This window comes from Lygodium microphyllum, chromosome 3, assembly GCF_053477565.2.
Source record: "Lygodium microphyllum isolate KBCC chromosome 3, Lygodium_microphyllum_v1.1.10, whole genome shotgun sequence".
In the NCBI taxonomy this organism is placed as follows: domain Eukaryota; kingdom Viridiplantae; phylum Streptophyta; class Polypodiopsida; order Schizaeales; family Lygodiaceae; genus Lygodium; species Lygodium microphyllum.
The window spans coordinates 154,761,098-154,783,703 of NC_141137.1; the positions used below are offsets into that span (position 1 = coordinate 154,761,098).

General features: G+C 45.6%; 1 protein-coding gene across 2 annotated transcripts in view; it reads right to left on the reverse strand.

Moving 5' to 3' along the window:
• LOC148039064 (Nucleic acid-binding, OB-fold-like protein) overlaps positions 1-22,606 on the reverse strand; it is a 105,778-nt gene that overhangs the window by 32,260 nt on the left and 50,912 nt on the right. For both annotated transcript variants that reach the window (XM_087674951.1, XM_087674952.1), the window contains exons 9-12: positions 11,077-11,148; positions 10,861-10,950; positions 8,894-9,010; positions 8,463-8,531 (exon numbers count right to left, since the gene is read on the reverse strand). In XM_087674951.1, coding sequence (XP_087531077.1) covers positions 8,463-8,531; positions 8,894-9,010; positions 10,861-10,950; positions 11,077-11,148 — 348 coding nt within the window. The remainder of the gene's footprint in view (positions 1-8,462; positions 8,532-8,893; positions 9,011-10,860; positions 10,951-11,076; positions 11,149-22,606) is intronic.

The window sequence follows — 22,606 nt, forward strand, 5'->3', positions numbered from 1 at the left end:
CCTCTTCTATATCACACCTTGATGACCTCTCATCATCTTTCCAAAACCTTGGATTACACTCCACATCTGCATCACACACCCTAGGATTTGGCTCTTCCATCTCCGCTCCTGGCGCCTTTTCCTTCTCCACCCCATTCTCTACCTCTTTGCACCATGGTACTTCATTAGGGGGAATGCCACCTTTTAACATAGTGCCTCTCACCTTTCAGCAAATGAGCACACCCATAACTCCTGGGTTGACTATGATGGGCATCCCCCTCACTATCCCCAACTTCACATCTCCCATGACCACTCATACGCAGGGGTTTCCATCCTTAGCTTATGGTGCATCTTGACACTCTCCTTGGGTTACACCTACGCAAGGATTCCCATCTTCTACTTTTCGTGTTTCCGTCCCATCTCCTTGGGTTCCTCATGTGGCTACCATACCCATGCCTAGTTAGCCCATCCCTACCTATGGATCCACCTTGCACACTACCCGTATGCCTGGTGGGCACTCTGGGGCCCATTCCCAAGTGTACTCCACTCCCCCATCCTACCCACAATACACTTTTTCACACTATCCATCTCCAAGCACTACCATTCTTGTTGCAACGGCCAAGAATGCCTTGACGGATAAGGCATGTTTTCACAGGTCAAATTTTACCACTTGGTCTAATTTCATGCAACAAGTGCTTGAGTCTCAGGGTCTTTGGAACCTCATCATTGGTCTAGAGCCTATGCCGGCAGCTCACCCCGATTACATCTGTCAATGGAGAGCCCGCAAGCCACAACCAATGTTGAGTTGATGTAGGGATTGCTTCCTGAGTTTCACTCTCAGTTGCAGCACTTCCCACTCGCATCAAAGTGTTGGAGTCACCTTCTCGACCACTATGTGGCTCATGATTGTACTTGATGCATCAATCTCGACTTTGAGCTTCAAGAATTCTCTATTAAGAAAGGGGATGAGATCTGAAAGTCAAGCTGGCTGAATATAGGCAGTTACTTGCCAAGTTCGCCACTACTGGCTCTCCAAGTCAGATGACAATCAGGTTACATTTTTCTTGAATAAGTTGCCCGAAAAGTACTTCGATTTCATTCAACACATCATCTCCCAACCTCGATTGCCAACCTTCTACAAGTTTGAGTGCCAGTTCTTGCATTACGCAAGGCTGCATAATCAAGTCTACAAGAAATCCTCATCACAGCCTTATTCAGAGCAGAGGGGGTTGGTTGCCTCTTTTTCGAAAGGGAAAACCACCAGTGGCAAGAACTCGCAATATGCGATGGCAAGCCAATCCAAGGGTGACTCCTCTTCCTCAGCTGGAACCAAAGAATCTAGATCTATCTGGCAGCAACTTCCTAAGAAAAACCGGTTTTGCACACATTGCCAGAGAGCAGGCCATGTGGACAAGGAGTGTCGCTCCAAGGCCCAAGGTCTTCCACCCAAAACGCCTCAGCAGACCATTGCACAGTCCAGTGGGGCTACGCCTTCCACTCCTGCTTCATCTGTCCTTCAGCACCCGTTGTTGCTGCTCAACATGTGGCTCGAGTACAACCTCAACAACCCATCTCTTTCACTTCCCCTGAGGGATTGGTTGATCGGTCTGCAGGTTCTAATCCCGTTGCACTTCATGCATCTATCTCACCTTCCTCCCCACCTCGTCAAGCGTCCCCTTGGCAGAGAGCCCTGCTACTGGAAATACGTGATGGTGGCCACCTTCTTAGACTCGCATGTCTCTAGGTCCTTTCAAATACCCTAGGTCAATCTAGGATTCATTTTTCGCACTCTTAGAGTCGGGCCCATAGAATTCATTGTCCTTAGCTTTTCCATTATTTTGTCTTCCACTGCATTTACACACACATACACATTCATTGCATTTATTTTGAGTTAGATTTTCTTTCTGTTATGTTTTGCTTTGAAGCATCTCACCACTAACCTATGTGTTTGCAGATTCTCATCTCTTTTGCAAGGTTTTGTCTTTTAGTGTAGGGCTAACTTGCAGATTGCTTTGGTCCTACTTGGGCTCAAGACGTGGGAATACCCACCGTTCCTTTCATGGTTTCATCATCCTAAGAGTGCTTGCTCTTCTTCCAGCATGGCGGTTTCCCCTCCCAAGACAGATCGTGCAACATCTCTCTCAATGCTATCATGGCAGTGACTTCTACCTTGCTCTTCTAGCAGGGTGCTTCATCCACTTTCTCTTCTTTCATTCCTTATGGTTCTCAACACCATACAAAGACCAACACCAGGCTCCTCTTCCTTCTTCAGCATCTACATCCAAGTTGAGAGGGAGATTTCTATCCTCCTTGGTATTCTATTGGATGCAACACTTTGTCTTCGACATCGGCTTCTTCCCCCCTGTTGTACCTTACCCTTTGCATTGCATGATTTCATCATCTTTGTACTAGGGCGCTTGGGGAAGTGAACAATTTTCCCATAAAGGACACTGTCCAAGTGGCACCTGCTGCATGAGCAAGCATGTAGTATACTTTGCATCTCATTGTGCAGAGCACCACTTGAGCAAATCCTAAGCTATTTCCACCGGCGGCAAATGTCACCACACCACCATCCTCCATTCCGTGGATACCTCATCACCTATTTTTTCTCGTCATCAACACTCTGAGTGGATAGGGTAGCTTGTTCTGTTTTGTGATGTGTTGGGCGTACCCTCCCTACTCCGGTCTTCTGGGTCACTATTACTCAATCAGCCACATCCCATAAAATTTACCTCACTTATTAAAAAAAAAAAAAGTTTCATGTAGTTCCATCCGCCTTTGTAGGGCTTGGTAGGCCACTGGGCAGCCGACATGCACCCTTTGTTCGATACCTTGTCCTCTCTAGGGTGACTACTTGGATTCCCTTCGTAAGATCACCGTCGCCTCTGTAGTCTTGGTAGGCCACTAGGCAACCGCCGTGCACCCTTTGTCTGATGCCCTGGCTGGTCGTACACCCTGTGTGTCCTCAGTGCAAACCCTAGCAGTTTTCTTCACAAGGTTGCCTACCTATATTGTGAAGAGCGGATCATGGCCACCCTAGGTACGTAAGAAGTGGTATTCGAGCTACTTGCAAGCTTGAGAGTCACCTTGCACCTAGTCCCAACAGTCGCAGAGGGATTGGATGGTCCAAGTCCACAGCACTGCTAGAGTCTCATACGTGGTTAGCCACTTACTGCCCAAAGCCAACTGAAAGCATGCCTTTCAAATGTGCCAAATTGTGAGGCTTCAAATAATCTCCCATACCTTCGACCACTTAGCTATCGGCTCCAATACTTGCTACATGGGTAATGCTTCCAAATTGATCACAGCACAGGCAATTGCCTTGATGAGAAGAATGGTATCATACATCTCCGTCTCATACAATAAGTGGCCGGCCCTAGCTAGCTACATGCCAGTAGACAATCCTCCCTAGGATATAAAACCTAGGCTAGGTGTCACCAATGGAAAATGCAACATGCTCCTCTCCACAATAACTATGTTGCCTCACAAGACTAAAGGCAATGCCTTAGGGGTTCCAAGTGGTACAATGAACAACATTTGCAGACTCCATTGTGTTGCATCCGAGCAAGCCAACTCCCAACTGCCAAGCCTCCATGTGCCAGTAGCCTAGAAAATAAGACACCTTCCATGGCCTCTAGCTATCCCACAAGCGTTAACAGAAGATCCGATGGAAAGCCTCAGTGATGTGTTTTGCTCAGTGGTTGTTGCATGAGGATGCCAAATCTGTGTCTTCTTGCATTAAGACATGCCTGCCAATCTATGTCGTGTATTCCAAGAAGCCCTGGGTTTCTTGGCAACCACACTGGTCGGTCAAAGCCATTCTCCAAGGTCCCACCCCGCCTTACTAAGGCACCGGCTCTCTTAAATCCATAGGTGCCATTCCCAAAACTCACTCCAAGGCATGTAGGGGTCCACCAAAGTGTTCTACAAGGAGGGCTTGTCCCATCACCTTGGTCACAATGGGTGGGATGCACTCCCACACTTGCTATCTATATTGGAGCACCCTATTTGATGTTGCCTCTTCCTGAAAAAGCTGTCTATAGAAGATTGTACCAATCTCCATCACCTCCTCTAGGCAAGAGCGGGCCCTCCCATATTGGTCATCGAGCCTCCAAATTTGGTCTCCCAGGTGCATGGTTGATGGGTGTGGAAGAACTCTTTGCACATCATGTTCCCCTTGTACACCTAAAATGCCACTAATGTGCAGAAGGAGAACTTTTTTAGCCTATCCGTTAAGCCTACAAGGGCCGTCAGTGCTCTAAGCTCTTGCGTGTGCAAGGTGGGATCCTGAGATGCCTCATGGAGCAATCTCCATAAGTTGAATCTAGGATGCGACAAGAGTGAGTGTCCAGTGCAAAGGCAGGTATCTTCAATGTGAGTAGCACCAGACAATGATCCAAGAAAGTGGTCCCAACCAGGTACCCAAGTTGCCCTCCTTTGGAGCAACCCCCCACTTCCCAACATAAAACATGTCCAGTAGCTCCAAAAGGGTGTCACCCAACTGCCTATAACCCCAATAAAACTCCAATGAACCATCTCACTTGTGGAAGGCAAGGTCCCTTGGACTCTCTCCGAGCATCTCATACGCTTATTGCACAAAGGAAGACATCCCATGCCTCTCGCCCCTCCTCCGCCATGCCCTAAAGCACTTTACTGTGGCCATGTTGATCCTCTAGGGTCTCTAGGTTGTTGAAGTCACTTGCAACAATCCAAAAGTCGACGATGGGGAGCCTTGTTGCAACCTGCATCCAAAAGTTGGTGTGTGAACCTTCATAGGAGCATAGATGTTGAGGACCCCAAGATAGGAATCTCCCATATCAGGCCTGATCCATAGTACCCTTCTTACCACAATTGTCCTATGGTCTCATACACAAACCAACAAATTGAGACCAATAGAAACGCAAACTCCTCCACTCCTATCACTGGCACCGATGGAGTGCTCCCAATATGTGTATAATCTCCTTGGGAGTATCTTCCCCACCCTATTGGCCTAGGTGGGGGAAACCTTGTGCTCCTAAAGAAGAAAGATATCAATCCATCCTTCAGCCATGAAATCAGCCCATAACCATAATGGCAAACATGACTCTGCAATACATCAGACCACATAGTAGCATCCAAGTCAATGCAAGACCAGTAAGTGGCATAAGATCCTACCATGGTCAAGCTCTAGGAGAAGCCCAAATACCTGTACAGCATCATCCATACAAGTGGCTCTGTAAGGTATACAATAGTAGACTATGTGCATAGATAGGAAAGCATACATAGCATCTGCTCTCTAACATGGACGGCAAGCAACAGTAGCCCAACTAGCATAGAAGCTAGACAACAGAGAAGCAAGAAAGCCATAACTACAGCCCAAGCATTGGGAAGTCCACTAATCAACCAAAAAGAACCCCATAGCTATTACCACATGGGTAAGAGACAGAAGGGTGTAGGGAGATTGAGAGATGGAACAAGACAAATGCAAGAGAATCTAGAATTTGGAAGATTTAATGGAGACAGATAGAGGTGAAACCAAGTGACTTCATTTCATATGGCTCACTAGAGCAATCAATTTGCAATACATCTAATAGATCTAATAGATATGCTGAAGGCAAAGGCATATGCACACACTTGGGACAATAGCCCAAAACAAATTGAGACTATGGCTCAATATACACACTAAGACATGAATAAGCTCTCTTGAACATAATTGAAAAGTTGTAGGTAATACCTCCAAAATCTCATGCATACATCAATCTGCTGATGAAAGATGATAAGGGGCACCAATGTAGACAAGCCACATGAATAGGAATGCATAAATCCCTGTAAATACCCTCTACAAGCCTTCAAAAGCACTTCAGCCTAGTAATTATAATTTTATTGCAACAGCAAAACAAGGTATAGATGATGCCTCAAATCCAAGAGAAACTATATTTGTCATCTATACTATGTCTACCAAAGGTAGAGAGCAAAAATCAAGCGGCAAAACTCAAGAGAAGCTCTATTTGAGCATCAAATCTTCATTTCCAGCTTGCTGCTCTATTCTTCCCAAAACAATCCACATGAAGAGCATAAACCAATCAAAACTCTTCTTTGATAATTAAGGAAGGCTCCCCCAATGTTTGGGACCAAGAACCAAGTGAGAGATGGCCTCAAATACCTTGTAAGAGATGAAGATCTTCAAGTATAGCTTTCTGCCTTCTCTTCCCCTATTTTCTCCTATTCCAAAATACTCCCAATACTCTCCTCTCTCTTCTCCCATGTATGAGCCTCTAGCCCTCTTACTTTCTTTGGCTCTTTCCCCCAACCTTTCCCTTTTATCCTATCCCAGTTAGCATGCCATTGCCCTCACCATTTGGGCACGTTGGATAGCAACAACCCAATTAGTCCTGTTGGTGCCCCTAAATCTATGTTGAACGGTCTTCTTGATCTCACGCTTCATTCTCCACCATATAGCCAACAAAACAAGTCACTTAAGTGACTATTAATCACTACTCAAAGCCACATGGTCATTAACTCCCAAGACTCCACTTGACTAACTCCTATTATCAGGACAATGAGTGAGTTAGAGAAGTCCACTAACTAAGAAGTTCGTCACTTATCATTCAGTAAACAAAGCATGAACTCTTCCACAAGACAAAGCATATCTTGCTTTTACACAATATGTCAAAAATGGCATGACACCGCCCTGCCAATCTGCCCTAACTGCACAATAAATGCTGGCGACTCCACTAAAAATTGTCTGACCTGCTCCAAACCAGGAAAATCTTCCCTAGACTGTCCTGGCACAGCTTGTGCCCATCTTGGGAATGACCAAATCTCTAACAAAGTCAAAGCGTCAATAGCCAAGCACTCAGAGCATGGGGAATCAACCAACATAGAACGTGCACCTTAACTTAAATAGGCTGATGGACTAAAGGTAGACTAAAGGTGAAACCTATGGGAGTACTTAAGGATTGGCCAATGCAAATTGCAAAAGTGCAGTTCTTTGTGATCTAGCAGCAATGAAGAGCATAGACTATGACGTACTCTTGGGAAGACCCCAAATGCAGATTGGGATGATAGCCTAGTGTTCTTTGCCAACATGACAATGGCAATATGTGTGGAGATGGAAACTTGGGAAACCTCTCCTATCAATCTTGATGCTATATCCAAACTACTAGTGGGACAAGAGGACCTTATATCAAATTCGAGCGAGTCCAAAGGAAGGGCAAGATTGGGGTGCATATCCTAGCCATGCTAGACTTTTGCAACATTGAAAGTTGACCAATGTGAGACTAGTCTAGCTGACAGAGCTAGACCTAAAGATGAACCAACCACACCACCATTTTACCTTTACTGTAAGAGAAGGATGTATCCATCCTTGCCAGGTGCAAAAATAGTACCTGTCTTCAGTCATGGTGGTCCCACCTAGCAGGAAAGCTCAATACAAAAACCCAACCCAAGAAATAGACAAGGGAAATCAAGAGTTGGGAAAGAGGCTAAAAGAGCCATCAAGAATAACCCTCAGCTAAGTCTCTACTCCACCTACTAAGAGAGAGAGACCACAGAAGCAAAAGTAGAGCAGCCCACAAAATAGTACACCTCAGACAAAGAGCCACCCAAAGCAGACTGCTCGAGGAAGTAGATATAATAGGAAGAAGAAGCACTAAACCGAGATGGGCACCTAAAAGGCTACTGAAAGCCCTAGGGTACTATGAAGGTAACCAAACCGTTTGGCTTCCAAAAGCCGAAGACAAGTCCCCTTTTGTAAACCAAGTTCTGCCATAAACCACAACTACAAATTGCACAGAAGGTGAAGAGCTAGGAAACTCCTTCCACAGGCATCCAACCTAAACCATGATTATGCCAAAAAAAGCTAAGAGGAAAAGCTTGCCAAAGTCTAAAGCCGTATTCATGCCCAAGTGAGCATTACTAATACCAAAAATGAAGCTGGCCATAGCAACTTACAAAGAACATAAAGGAAAAGAGATGGAAAACGTTCCGATGATGACTCCAGCTCCAATAGAAACTCAACTCAACAAACCATGAGTTTATTGATTTCTTGACTTCATGAATACTTAGCATCCTTAGTCAAGAGGTTCCCCCACCTCCAAGCTTGTTGCATGAGGTGCGCCACTACTATGGCCAGCTTGACAGCACCATTGTACCCTTTCAGCCAGTTTCTAGCCCATTGAGCATTCAAATTCGAAATTATAAAAGGCTCTTTTTGTGGAATAGAACAAAAGTATAACCTACCCGACGAATATTTCATTCTATCAAGCCAGCAAATAGATATTGACTTGGCAATATATCACTTCAATGTGACAAAAACAGTGATCTGAAAATTCCACAACATGATATTATCTGCCCTCCACTTTCTTCAGATCTATTCTAAATAATATCCTGATTCTTTCAAAATCTCATTGAAATGTCTGATAAGAATGCCATTAGCTATAATGGTCTAGAATTTTGCACCATTCTGACAATGATGGAAAAAGCAAACTAAGAACTCATTTTACCTCTTGTATTTGTTTTTCAAAGCGTACAAGAAGCTTGTAGCCATTGTCTTGAGGAGTTGACAAGAAGACCTGCAGGTGACAGTCAGAAATGGATAGATAAGTCAAAGATTCAAATTTAGATCCTACAGCTCCACAAGAAATGCATAGAAAAGGGAAAACTATATAATAACCAAACATAAGCATCCCAAAATATGTTTCAGGGAATTTGGAAATTATGAATGACAAATTGTGGCAGGGGAATTTTTCTGAATGAATGATTTTGGCAAACAATAGCCTTGCATGTCTATACTTTGTGAAAAGACTGCAATAGCCTTGCATATCTATGCACAGAAGCAAAGAGTGCATAAATGTCTAAAGTAGGGTATTAACATATCTATGCATGAAAGCAACGAGAGCACAAATGTCTAAAGTAGGTGTCAATGAAAGTCTACCTGAAAAGATGGGGCTAATGCTGCACTACGCAGACATCGGCCCTTTGATACAGAAACTATATTTTCCATCTGCTCAAGTTTGTTTACAAGGACTTCCAGCTCAGGCCATCGAGCTATCTGTAACAAAGGAGAAAACAATTTCCAGGAGTAAGCAAAATATTTTTACATGTTGTAGTTAAAGGTACATAACACCACATACAAAAACTCAGAAAGCCTATCAATGGCATTAACTGTAGAACCTCTAAAACCAAAAGTAAGACAAGCAGAAAACAGTTGATCCCTTTCAATATGTCAACTCAACTGCAAACCAGATCTCAGCTGAATTATGGGCAGACCTGGGATGTCCAAGATTCCTGCAGCAATTAATGTTGGTGGATACTGGCTAGCTAGGAGGATTGTGTAGCATATATTCTTGGATCAATGTACAAACAGCAAGTATCAGCTTTCATGATAATAGAAGTGTAGGATTCTCATTTGGTCCTAATAGTTACAGGTAAACTGTTATATACCAGCAGTATTCTGATTCTGATTTTGGACTGTTTTGGGCTCTGGTACTTGAGCGTATATAGCATGTTAGTTAAAACTAGCTTCTTGAAGAGATGGTCTTGCTAGCTATTCAGTCTGAGATAGCTTCCAAACTTATGTCACTGAGCAGTACCTTGCAACTTTGAGATATTCCAAATAATTAAAATTTGGGTACAAAACATATGCCCAATGCTGATGACACAAAGGAAAAATCCTGGCCAGGTGTCTGCAAACTGGTTGATTGATGTCAATGTATTCAATACTTCATACAAATTAGCAGACAGCAGGATTCTGACAGGCTAGAGTCTGCCTTGATGAAGGCACAAACGTGGACTTTTTGTTAGTTTGATGCTAACTGGGTCTTTGCATTGAAAAGTACAATTTGGATGGTACTGAGAATCAACATGCAAGTGGGTATGAATGGACTTTGCTGTGGTATTTGTACACACCATAAATTATGAACAACATTGACAGTTTTTTTATCATTTTCTCATTGATTATCTGGGTATCATGTCAGCTAATCACAATTGCAGAGTGTGAGGCTATCCCCAGCGGCCTCCTAATTTGGTGGAGGTGCAAAAAGGGAAGTTTTATTACCATTTTCTCATTGATTATCTGCGTATCATGTCAGCTAATCACAATTGCAGAGTGTGAGGCTATCTCCAGCGCCCTCCTATTTCGGTGGAGATGCAAAAAGGGAAGTTCAATTGCTTGATTTAAGGTATCATGTTCTAAATCAGACAGCTTGAGGGTGTTTGGCCTTACAGAATGATTCCTTTGTTATCTGAATGCAGTTCACCAACTCTACAGCTGGTGGTACTCTAATGTGCTTTCAACAAGTATAGCTAGTCTCCAATAATAATAATAATATTCCTTTATGGAAAAAAAAAAAAGCTAGTCTCTACTATGAAACTTAAAATTAATATTGATGATGCTGTTGACAGACCAATGAGAAGTTGAAGCATTATGTTTAGATGATAAACTAAGGACAGCGTTTCTCTCTCAGCAGAATATTATGGGGAGGTTTTAGGCACTCCATTACAAAGGAGTGGAGGCATCATTTCTTCTACTGCTATGTAGTAATAACAGCCTAGATTACATCATGTGAGACTGATGGCTTTTGACCAAATACTTCCTAAAAGGGGTAGTACATATATCTTGAATATCCCAGGCACTCTACTTCTCAAATGGGAAAAAAGGTTGCAGATAGTCACATCTTGTGCTGCCAGGACAGGTATCACATGGGATACCAGTTTACTCTGAGAAGCTACAGTCTCATTACTGCAACCTGCATGGAGAGGAATGGGGGGCAATTTTTATTTGTCATATGTCTGAGGTCATGTCTTATGCTTTGTCTAAACTGAAAACGGCAACCATCCTTTCCATCCAACAAAGTCATATTAAGTTTCAGCTTTTAATGAGTAGACATTATAAAGAATTACCTCAGTTTCAATAAGTCCAGCCTCATACATCAAAGTGTCGCTTGCAGAGTTTCCAACCACAGATTCCAAAGTCAACTTCAGAGGGTCAGGCTGCAGCAGCAAGAGAAGAATAAGGCACTTTTAAATAAAAGGAAAAGTTTGAGCATGCATATGATCAGAAACAGTTACACAAGGTGCTCAAGATCTCCCAAAACAAAAAGATAATGCTATCTCAACCTGCAATGACTTCAGGGAGAGATTGATACGTTGAAGCATCCTATCCAACCGGCATACTTGCGCTTTGATCACCTACATCCTTTCCAATTTTATTTTGACGACTTAAAAGAATGGTTTAAACAGCATGTAAATCATTGATTCCAGCAACTCGAAATGAAACAAGTCAATACTCCAATCTTCACTCATTGTTCTTTCTAACACAGTAATTAATCACTACAGAAAACCAACAATTTTCAAGATACAACCTGGCAGTTATGAATGGCAGAGATTACACCGAAACCACATAAAACAACCAAAATTCCCACACACAATCTTCCAGAGAGGGACATGTCACCCAGCAAAGTGCCACCATACAAGCTGTTAGCAGTTATTTTATTGTACATCTCATGGGTTGGGCACCTCTACTGGTGGGCTTCCTGTGTGGCCATTTTTCTTAGGCTGGCAACTCATTCAACAGACCAGGTGCCTGCTTTTATTGCTGATCGCGTCCCTAGCAGCACCACTACCAGTGACGGCTATTTATGCCCCTCCCCCCCCCCATCTCCTTACCTTGGCATCGTCTTACATCCCTTGGCATCGCTGCCCTTGAGGCACCACATAACCTTGCCATTGTCTTGCACCTTGTGGACAGAGAGACTAGGCGTGCTGGAAAGGGTCACCAAGAGTTGTGCCGCTTGAGGTTGTACTTCATTCTCATGTCATCTATGAATTCCATTTGCTGTTGTTGAGCATCTCTTCATGGTTGGTGTTCTGTCTTTTCTTTCTGTTTCAAATGCTTCACCTTCCATTGTGCCTCTGGCATAGTATCAGACATCTAGAATCTTAGATTCTGGTGCTGCTTTGTTTGCATTTTCTGCTTTAGCAGGTTTTTTGTGGCTGCTGTATCAGACTTGGGGAGGGACTACTTGCGCTTTTGTCTCTACGGCCTGCTCTCCACCTGGGCGGCCTGTTGGTCTGAGAAGAAAAGCATCACATAATCTTTAGTTCTTTTTCTCAGCTGTGGTTTTGCTGCTTAGAGCTGTAGTCCCTGCATTTTCTCTTTCCTCATCATCATACGCTATCAGGAGGCCTGTTTTCTAGCTCAGCAGACTGTTTCTAAGGCTGGCGCCTGTTTCCTACCCTCAACCAGCTGCCAACATCTGCATTTTGCTGGCTGCACTGGTGTTTCACTTTTGTGTCTTGCATTTGGGACTGAACTGTGGTTGACTACTGCTCCTACCTCTTCTTAAAACTGCATTTTTTCTTTTCCCCACATCTCCCCCCTTGCACTTGTTGTACTAACTTCATAAAGGGTACTCTTGTGTTGGCATTCATACTTGTACTAAACTTTTTCCCTCCAGAAATGAAAAGTCTCTGAATAAGACCTCAAAGAAATTCCACCTGAGGTAAAACACAAAGTACAAGGAACTCTCAAGAGAGTGTCTAAGTACATTCCAAATAAAACAAATGTGTGAACAACCAATCTGGTGAGCTTTAATGCCAAAAAATCTGAGGGGCCATATGGAAAAAAGAGACCGAGCTTTGGGCTCTTGAACTCTATTACTTCTCTCTTGGACCCTTGACCAATCCATCACCCCAAGTATGTCTCGTTTTGCAATTCTATCTGTGATCCCTTATTGTCATGAGGACATGAAATTTTATTGCTTTGCTTAGCATTTGATTAAAAGTTGATCAAATGTGCAAATGTGGCTTGCACATGTGAGGTGCAAGTTAATTATTTAACAATGTGGAACCCAGGACCTCGAGATATCACTTGGTGCCAAAAGAAAAAGTTTAATAAGTCATGCTTGACAGGTTCTAGGTGGTATGTAATGCAGATTATTTGGACCTAAACCAATTTATTGGCCACGAGTGTCTCGTGACATTAGAGACCAAGCATTAATTAATTAATCAATATCAATTTAAGGATCAATAATTGCTTAGGGATACTTGAGAGACAAATGGGCTTAGCTAATTCAATTGGAATTATTTATCTGGGAACTAGAATAATGATTAAATTAATTTTAAAAATTAATTTAATAAGCTGGTTAATGCTGGAAAATGGAATCGGAAGGCTACCACTTGGCAAAACTTGCCCATGCAAGTGGGGAAGACATTTTTGAGGGGGGAGAGAGAGAGAGAGAGAGAGGGAGGGTTCTTCATGTGAGACTTAAAGTTGCTCAATGTATCATGATGAGTATGGTATCGTTTTTCCTGCCACTACTTCCTTGGACTAAGAAGTCTCTCTTGGAATTGGTTCAGCCTATTCGCTTTATGTTGTGGAAAAAGAAAGAGAATCATTTGGGCCAGGTGTGGATTTCGTGGCAGTATGTGACTACTCCTAAAAGGATGGGGGGTGCAAATTTATTGGATTTTAATTTGCATATGGTTGCTTTGAGATTTGCACTTTTGCAGGCACTCTGTGTACAAAGTCATCCCTGGTCAAATATTGCAAAATTTTTCATAGAAAAGACTAGCATCTCTCATGTTAGCACAATTATTCAAGTCTCTTGGTGGCATGTGCTTAACTCCATGAGGCCTACTAAGGTTTCCCAGTCTTCTCTCCATTCTCACTTAATTGTATCTTGGTAGGAGATGTTACATTTTGCACTTTGGCACCCTCCTGATTTTTGTAAGGAGGAGAATTCGTTGCAAGGAGAAGTGTTGCCTACCTCCAGGTTGTTAGATTGGCCTGATAAAGATTTACTGCAAGATAAGCTTAATCGCATGTCTCGTTCGGGGTTGCAGACAGTCCATGATGGTGTTATTCCTAGGCAGCTCTATCTTTATTCTTTCCACCATATTCATCAGCACTTTCGGGTGCCTCGTGGTTATTATGACATTTGGTCATCCATATAGGGCAAGCTTCACTCCTTTGTTTGCATTACAGCCATCATCTCCCTGGTGAGATTGGATGTTTATGCTTCCTAATGATTTTGAGAAAAGGTCAACCAATCAAATCTATCATCAGATCATTGAGGTCAAGAGATGGATTACTGGAAAGGCTAATAAATTATGGCATATCCAGGATACTAAAAAGAAGTGGCAGGAAAGACTTCTCCAACTTTGGAAGTGTAAGGTTCCTTATCAGGGCAAAGTATTCATGTGGAGGTTGTTTATTGAGGGTCTTCCAACTGGGGATGTGTTGCGTGCTCGCAAGATCTCTCTTGGTCGTTGTATATTTTGCATTACATGTGACAAGACATTGCTTCATCTCTTTGTTTCTTGCCCTGTTGCTCGACAGATTTGGAGCTTTATCTCTCGTGTGTGGTTCTCGGTGACTCAGCAAGCAGATTTCAGCCCATTCATGGATCATGGGAAGAATGACTTCTATGTTTGCTTTGCAATCAGATTGTTCCTACCTCTTCCATTTCCTTAGATGGACCGCTCTGTGGCATATTTGGCATACTCGGAATGCCTTTATTTTTTATTTGGCCTCGAGCATCCATGGTCATGTTTCCCGTGTTTGTGATTTAGTGCTATGGCAGATTCCCTCTATGGTTTCAATTGATCTGGTTCTTCCAAACATTGTTGCTCCCTGGCTGGATATTGTTTGCTCCACACCATCTGTCCTTTCTATGTGATATTTGCGTGTTAGAGTCTTTATGTTTTGTGTCTGACTTTTTTGTAACGTGTCACCTTTTGTTTGGTTGGCCTGAAGGCTTGATGTAAATATCTCCATACATTCACAGGCCATTTCCAATCAGCAAGAGACCTCCTAGGAGGTGGTGGCATGCCCTAAAGAGACTGCAGTAGTAGATGACAATAGTTTAAGTGTTGTTTCATCCAAAGAACATCATATAAGATATGCTCCATCAATGGAGACAACTTTCATGGCTATCTAGACAAGGCACAACTAATTTCTTCCATTTTCTCGCGATGAAAGTCTGAATTTTCTCTCTTTTCAGCATTCTCTCTCAACCTCCAATCATCTCTGAAGTCTGGAATTGAGGAATTTCAACAGGATTCAAGAGTTCAGGTAGCTAATATCAGATTTGGGGCCGAATTTGTCTCCAAGGAGCAAGGTGAAGGCCAATCCCGAGCAAACCAAGGGGCAAATTAGTTTGAAGGCTTGTTGTGATCATTTATGACAACAAGAGGCCATTGGGGAGTGAAAAAGATTCAAGGAATCTCATCATATTCCATCCAGATTGCAACTCAAGATAAAGAAATACCACAAGGGGCACCAATTTTGGGGCCAACACACTCTCCATTGTCCAAGATTAAGTGGTAACATTTTGATTGTAAGTTTATGCTTTCTCGAAACCGAGAAGAGCCACAATGAGGCCCTAATTTCTAGAATGAGCAAAAGTGATGGACTCTTAAAAGGTCAAGACATTGTCCAAGATGCTACACTCAAACAAGACCAATCTGAGTGGGGGGGATGACCCATTGCTCTAGAAATCCCATCTTCTGCATGGTGTCCACTATCCCCCCAAGGACTCCCAATCTACATAGTCATACATCTTCTTGAAACTAAAAGCAGGATAAGGCCCTGGTTTCTCAAATGAGCAAAGAATGGTGGACTCCCAAAAGGTGAGATGTTTCTTTCAAACCATCAGAATACACAAAGTACGCAGCATGCACCTAGACAAACTACCTAGGAGAGCTCTCGAAGCTTCCAAGCAGCTAGCATAAGCAAGACACAAGAACTAATGGTATGTGCAGGTCAAGCAGTGCCTCATAGGATATGGGATTGACACGGACCACCTCCCACATTTAAGTATGATCCTAACTCCTCTTCCATACACCTCTCTCACATTAAGAGGAACATGGTCACACAACAGGATCTCTACCAGCTGCACATCTAGCATACATGGATCTTGCCCCAGCAACCCCTCCCCCTGAAGATGTTATACTATAGGGATCACTTCATGAGAACTGTAGCAGATCGTTTCATTGAGAGGCCTAATATCTAGATGTATACATGCCACACGAGAGACAGTAGCCATTGGCCAACTCAAGATCTCATCTTACCAACTCGAGATCAAGCCTAGGAGAGCAGCCTACATCCCCAAAGCTGAGAGGATCTACATACTATGCTAGGAGGAGATGGAGAGTGAGGATCACTATATGTGCAAATGCAAATCCTACAATACAGTCTGGGTTAGATATCCCACAAAGACCGGAATCACTTGGGCCAATTCCTACCTTGAGATTCAATAGTCTCGACTACATACCCCACAAAGGAGACATGTCCCTCAAGCTAGTCATGGAGTCCCCAAACTAGCATCACTTGGGCCAACTCCTACTTGAGATTCAAAGGCTCCAGCATATCATTACTACAAGCAAGCACTCTGCATAGAGAGGGGCGATGGTCACACCCCATCAATTTCTTCCAGATAGTATCTACACACACTGCACCTACATAGAGAAGGGTGACAGTCCAAAGGGCTAGGGAGATCAGAGCAACATGCCAACCGGAGGTGCAAGGGTAAACAACACAAAGGATATACCAAAGAGAGATGAGGAAGATCCACCAGTGACATGAGCAGTACTTGACAAAGCTAAGGGATCAGTCCAGATGTTACCTCCAACTTTCTCATTAGGGATGTATGACATACTATACCCAACACCAATTCCGATTAGATGAAGCTAGTCATCAGTGTATCATTATTCAGCCACACGTTCTAGGTATTGCTCCACACATCCACATCATCCTCCTCTTGTTGTATTCCTATATGGGCACTATACTGTACATCACTTTCACTACTTTGCACAATATGTCATTGACAATCATTTAGCATGTTATACTTTGATATCTAGTGATGATTATCATTGTGCATGCTTTTGTCTCATAGGCTGTTTTACGCCTCAACAGACATTAATATGTCTTTCTTTCTTTCTTTCTACTATGTTGAAATCCTTGACTCATATTCAATGATCAACCTAGGGTGGGGCCTGCCTGAGGGTAGTTCAAAATTGTCTCCTGTCACGCTGGTGATTTGTTTAGGGAATAAGTGGCCAAAATACCACATGGCTCTCCTTGCAAGTGAGATGTCTCAGTCCTGTAGTACCTAATTCCCACTACTCTCCAATACATATATAAACTTACATGGATCTCTACGAGTCCCACAACTGTACCCCAATAATTGTAGCTTTGCCCTAGCAAAAGCTTCCCACAATATTGTGATATCATCTATGTTGAGAGGTGGTGCTAGTGTTCCTGTACCATGAGAAAACCCAATGATCCTCCCACTGGTGCTGAATGCAGGTCCTTTCTCATCATGCTCCCACCCTGCCTAACGTAATTACAGGCACATGAAACCCGCCTGAGGGGGTTTTGTGGGTGAAAGGGGGAGGGGAGCAGAGGCCATTAATAAGAATTTGAAACCCTAGTCTATTTTTGTTTTTTCATCATTTTTAAGCAACCAAAACTCTTTTCATGGTTAAAAAGCGCCCAAGAGAAAAGAGTTTCAATCCATCATTGTTGGCTAGTTGTTGTTGTTCTCTCATCCCCTACTGCTACACTGACTCGTTCTCTCCTTTGTATTTGCCGGGAATTTTGTACAACCCTCAGACTTGTTGCCTGGACTGCCTCAACCAACATCAGTCGGCTAGAAGCTCTGCATGGGAGGGAGACCAACTCAACCATCCACATGCATGTTCCAAATCTTGGCCTATAGAAACCAAGAATCCAGCACCTCAATCTTTGATCTTCCGCACTCATGAGTTTGCTAGACAAGGAAGCCCTTTCCCTTAAGTATAATTAGCAAAACAGATAATTTGTATCTGGAAACTCCCTCCGTCACGTAGCCTACTACCCCGCCCCCGACAGCCACATCACGCCCCCCCTGCCATCGCCATCGCATGTGGCCCCGTTGCCCCCCGGTTCCTGCCCGTCGCTCCCCCGCTTGCGGCCTGGTGGCGCTTGGCCTGCTCGTCGCCCTCAACCCCTGGCCGTCGCCTTCGCATGTGGCCCCGCCTGCGGCCCCTCGCCCTACCCCCCTGCCTAGTGATGCTGCCCTGCCCGCCGTCACCCTGCCTGCGGCCAATGGTGCACTCACACCACCAAACCCCCCCCCCACCTCCAAGTGCTCCCTCCCCCTGCAACAACTCTCCCCCCCCCCCCCCCCCGGTAGCATTGCAGCACGATAGGTAGGTTCTCAGCAGGGATGCGCAATGGAAACCTCTGGTCAAACGCTGGCACATTCTACAAGTGCCCCCCAGTCAAACACCTTGTGTATCATCCTCTCTGAGAAGCAACTCGTAGCCGTCCAAGCCACAGAGCTAGAGTTGAAAGAAATAGCGGTCTTTGGTCAAGTCGTTCGACACTCCCCATCAAGGGCCCAGCTGCAAGATTGGCTCCACTCCACATTGCGCATTGGCACAGCGTAGATCGTGAAGGCAGTCCTCATGGGCCAAGGGATCTTCATGGTTCGACTCACCTCTACGGATGCAGCTCGTGAGTTAGTGGAGAGCGCGCCCTATGCCTCCACAAAGGGAGTCATTTACATGGTCCCCTAGTATAGCAACTTCACAATGGAGATTTTTGCGCTCCATAACAGATTTCTCAAACATCCAATCACTCTACTTTTCCCTGGTCTGGCGATAGAGTATCGCCAGTTAGTGGAGGACTTTGGACAGCTCTTCGACACAGTTCTTCCTGCCTCCTTTAAAAATGCAGTGACAGCTGCAAGAGTCCCAAAGGTACGAGTGGCCGTGAAAGACACAAAGTGTATACCAAAGTTCCTAGAGATTGAGGCAGGAGGTCACTCCTTTAGGCAGCAGGTCATTGTGACTAGGCAACTAGGGTAGTGCCTACGTTACCATGACTTTGAGCATCAGGCGATAGATTGCATGCATTTCAGAGCCAAGGCAGCTCCGCCAACAGGCCTGCACTTAGACACTGACGACTTCATACGGGTCCAGAGACGACAAAGAGGGAGACAACAGGGGGGGCTACAACTAGCTTCTCAGACATAGCCTCGACAGCAGGGAGAAGGATGGCGAGAGACGCCCCCTCGCCAAAGCACTCCACAGTCCTGCCCTGCCCGCCCCACCCGACAGGACCGCAATCCCCCACAGCCACCACCCGTGCCACAGACTACCTCACATGAGAGCCCGCAGCCCCAACACCCACCCCCCCCCCCCCCCCACCTCCCATGGTCCCCCCCACTGACCCTGGCCCACAGCCCCCCCTAGGGCCACCAATTCCCCCCCACACCCACCATGTACCTTCGACCATCCCTCGATCCTCTTCCCCCCCACACCCACCATGTACCTTCGACCATCCCTCGATCCTCTTCCCCCCCACCACCTCCCCTGTCAAGCACCCCCCCTAATCTGCACCCGTTTCAAGTGATCCCCCCCAGACCCACCCCCCCTCCTCCCACAGGAGGTGATAAGCCACACATGCCTTCATCCTCCTCAAACCAAAAGTCTTCCCCCTCCCACAAAGCCACTAGCTCATCTGTCCCTGCCGCCCATCACACTTTCCCGAGACAGGCGCAATTATTGCCACAGGAGTTCTTCCGCAGTGGCCCATGGTCCTACCTGAGAGTTGCAGAGCGCGGAGAGTTCCCACTACCTCTAGAGGTGGGGATCTTCGTGGTTTGTAAGTCAAGGAGGGGCAAAATCCATCTACTAGCACCACCAGATGGACAAACTACCCTTTTTTTTTTTCAGTCCTCTCACTCAGGGGACTGGACGTCGACAAACATAGAAGAGTTTAAGAGTCAAGTGGCGGACTACATCTCCCAGTGGATGGGAGAAGAAGGACTAGCACTGCTTGCACACAATGGCCTGGTTGTATGATGGACATTAACTGGTGGGCTAGTGCTGAGGTCCCACACATGAGCATTATCTTTCGAGCCAATCCACAGTGGAGAGCTCCAAGGGATGTGATGGAGTGGCCCATGGCACAAGCGGCCCATTTCTACCAATGTACAGAGTCACAACTCTCAGCATGGCTGATAGATGCATTGATAGTACCACCTAGAGCATCTATCAACCCTATGGTCCAGCCAAGGGCCACCATGGGGGACTGGAGTTCGCCATCCAGACCTACGGCAAAGCATACTTGCATGTCCCATAGTTTTGCCTCCTCATCAGCAGCCTCCACACTGAACACATGCATGTTCGGTCAGTCGCAGGTTTCCCCATGAGCTTACACCTTGCATCCTGGAATGTGAAGTCTCCACTATAGTGGGGCACGTGGTTCACGTGGTTCCAAGAAGTTGATTGTTTGGCAAGAGCTGCAGCCTGCCCTTGCCGGACGGATCGACATCTTACTTCTACAGGAGCACAAGCTCACTCCTACCTAGGCCTAGTGGTAGGGAAGGTACTCCCGAGCAACTCGCACACTTACTGGGAGCATGCCATAGGAGCCCACAACAAGAGTGGAGGCGTATGCACCTCTATTGGCCCGAGTCTCACCGCCTATGTACAAGACCATGGGATGATAGTGGTAGGGAGGGCTCTATGGGTCAGATTGGATATTGGGGACTCATGCCCTGGAGTCCTCAATGTCTATCCCCCTACGAAGGTTAGGGCATGTAGCAACAAGTTCTCGGTGAAGATCGCGGATGGACTCCCAAAGGTGGACTCCTAGATCGTTGGAGGAGACTTCAACAACCTGGAGGCTTTGGAGAACCAACAGGGCAAAGGCAGAAACTACCAGAGCATGGCTAGGGAGGAGCAGGAGGCATGGGAGGTCTTTCTACTGGCTGTAGCAGCACGCGATGCCTAGAGAGACTCTGCCTTCCACAGGAGGGAAAAGTCCCTAGACTTCTCTTGGGGATACAGGCAACTAGGTGGAGTCTTGCTGGAGCGGTTGGACAAGTTTTATGTGGGAGGGTGGGGAGGCTCTCGTGGAGGCCAGATTGGCAGTTGGCATGCACCACCTTGTTCGATCATTGCCCGGTTCTCCTGACACTAGATCCCCCAGCATCTGCCCTAGAAACACACAAACCTTTCGGATCCCTGACTCGATCTATAGGAGGGAGGAGATGACGAGACAGATAGAGCAGATTTGGATTAGGGAGTGGGACATGAGAGACCGGATCACAGAGGAGATCGCAGAGGTCCTAGCCGAGTCGAGCAGAATCTGCCAAGAGGCAGCCATTCAGCCCAGGTAGCAGAGCTGGGAGGAGAAGAGAGCACTTCGGCAGGACCTTGCAGCCATGCAAAGATTATTACAGGAGGCACCAGGGGATCCCACCCTCCACGCACAGGAGGTGCACGCGCAAGCAGCCATTGTTGGCCTAGAGGACAAGCGCTCAGAGTTCTCTTTCCACACCTCAGTAGCTTTCTAGGCGCGGAAGGGGGAAACGATATGCAGGGAGTTTTTCCAAGTGCACCAGCCTCGCACCTCAGGAGAGCAGATACGCAGTCTTTGAGATCAGTATGGGAGAACTCGTTCTAGCCTCAGACAAGGTGATGGAGATTGCTACCGACTACTACAGACGCCTCTTCCAGTAGAAGACAGCCTCAGCTAGAGGACAGTGATGCAGACAGCAGGTCTGGGATCACATCTCGTCCCTCGTCATAGAGGAGATGGGACGCTCCCTCCTAGTCTCCCTTCATAGAGAAGGAACTAGAGGAGGCTTTCCATACACAGGATGGGTAGAAATACCTGGGAGAGGATGGCCTCTCAAAGGACTTCTTCACGACCTACTGGAAAGTGGTGAAGGACCCTCTATTGATGGCCTTCCAAGAGATTTTCACTTCAGGATAGATGCCAAGGAGTCTTTCGGCAAGCCTTATCAGTCTTCTCCCCAAAGGGGAAGACCGGTTGGAGCTCTCCCAATGGAGACCGATCACCTTATTGTTAGTGGCCCATAAGGCACTGGCAAAGATGATTGGTAGGCGACTACACCCCGTGCTCCCAGACATCATCCATGACACACAAACACGCTTTGTCCAGGATAGAAGCATCCTAGACAATGTGTTCACCTTCTTTGAGGCGACAGAGTGGGCTCAACATAGTGGGCAAAGATTGGCCATACTACTCTTGGATTTCGAGAAAGCTTATGACAGGGTGGACTGGGATTTCCTAGAGGGCACCATGGTGAGGTTGGGTTTCCCCCAGGCTTGGATTTATGGGGTCTCCGCACTTTACAGATCGGCCACTAGCAAGGTTCTCATAGGAGGTAGGCGAGGGAATGAGTTTTGGCTAGAGAGATCAGTCTAGCAAGGCTGCCCCCTAGTCCCATACCTGTTCCTACTCTTTGAAGAGGTAATGTCCCACTTCCTCAGGTCACATGTGAACGGATTACGCAGCCTCCAACTTCCAGTGAGAGAGGAGACCGAGTTGTTAGACTCAGAGTATGCAGATGATACAGCACTCTACATAGACGACGATGAGTTGATGCTGGAGAGAGTGAAGCTGGATCTTGAGGTGTTCTGTTCTGCAGCGGGAGCGAAAATCAATTGGCGAAAGTCGGTTGGTTTTCTCACAGACCCGGACTCTAGCGCAGAGTGGGGCATCCACATGGGATTTAGGTGGGTGAGCAAAGGGTAGACCATCCGGTACCTAGGGTTCCAGATGGGACTCGATATCACTCCAGCCCAACAATTTCTTCCAATCGATTCTATTCGGAGGAAGCTG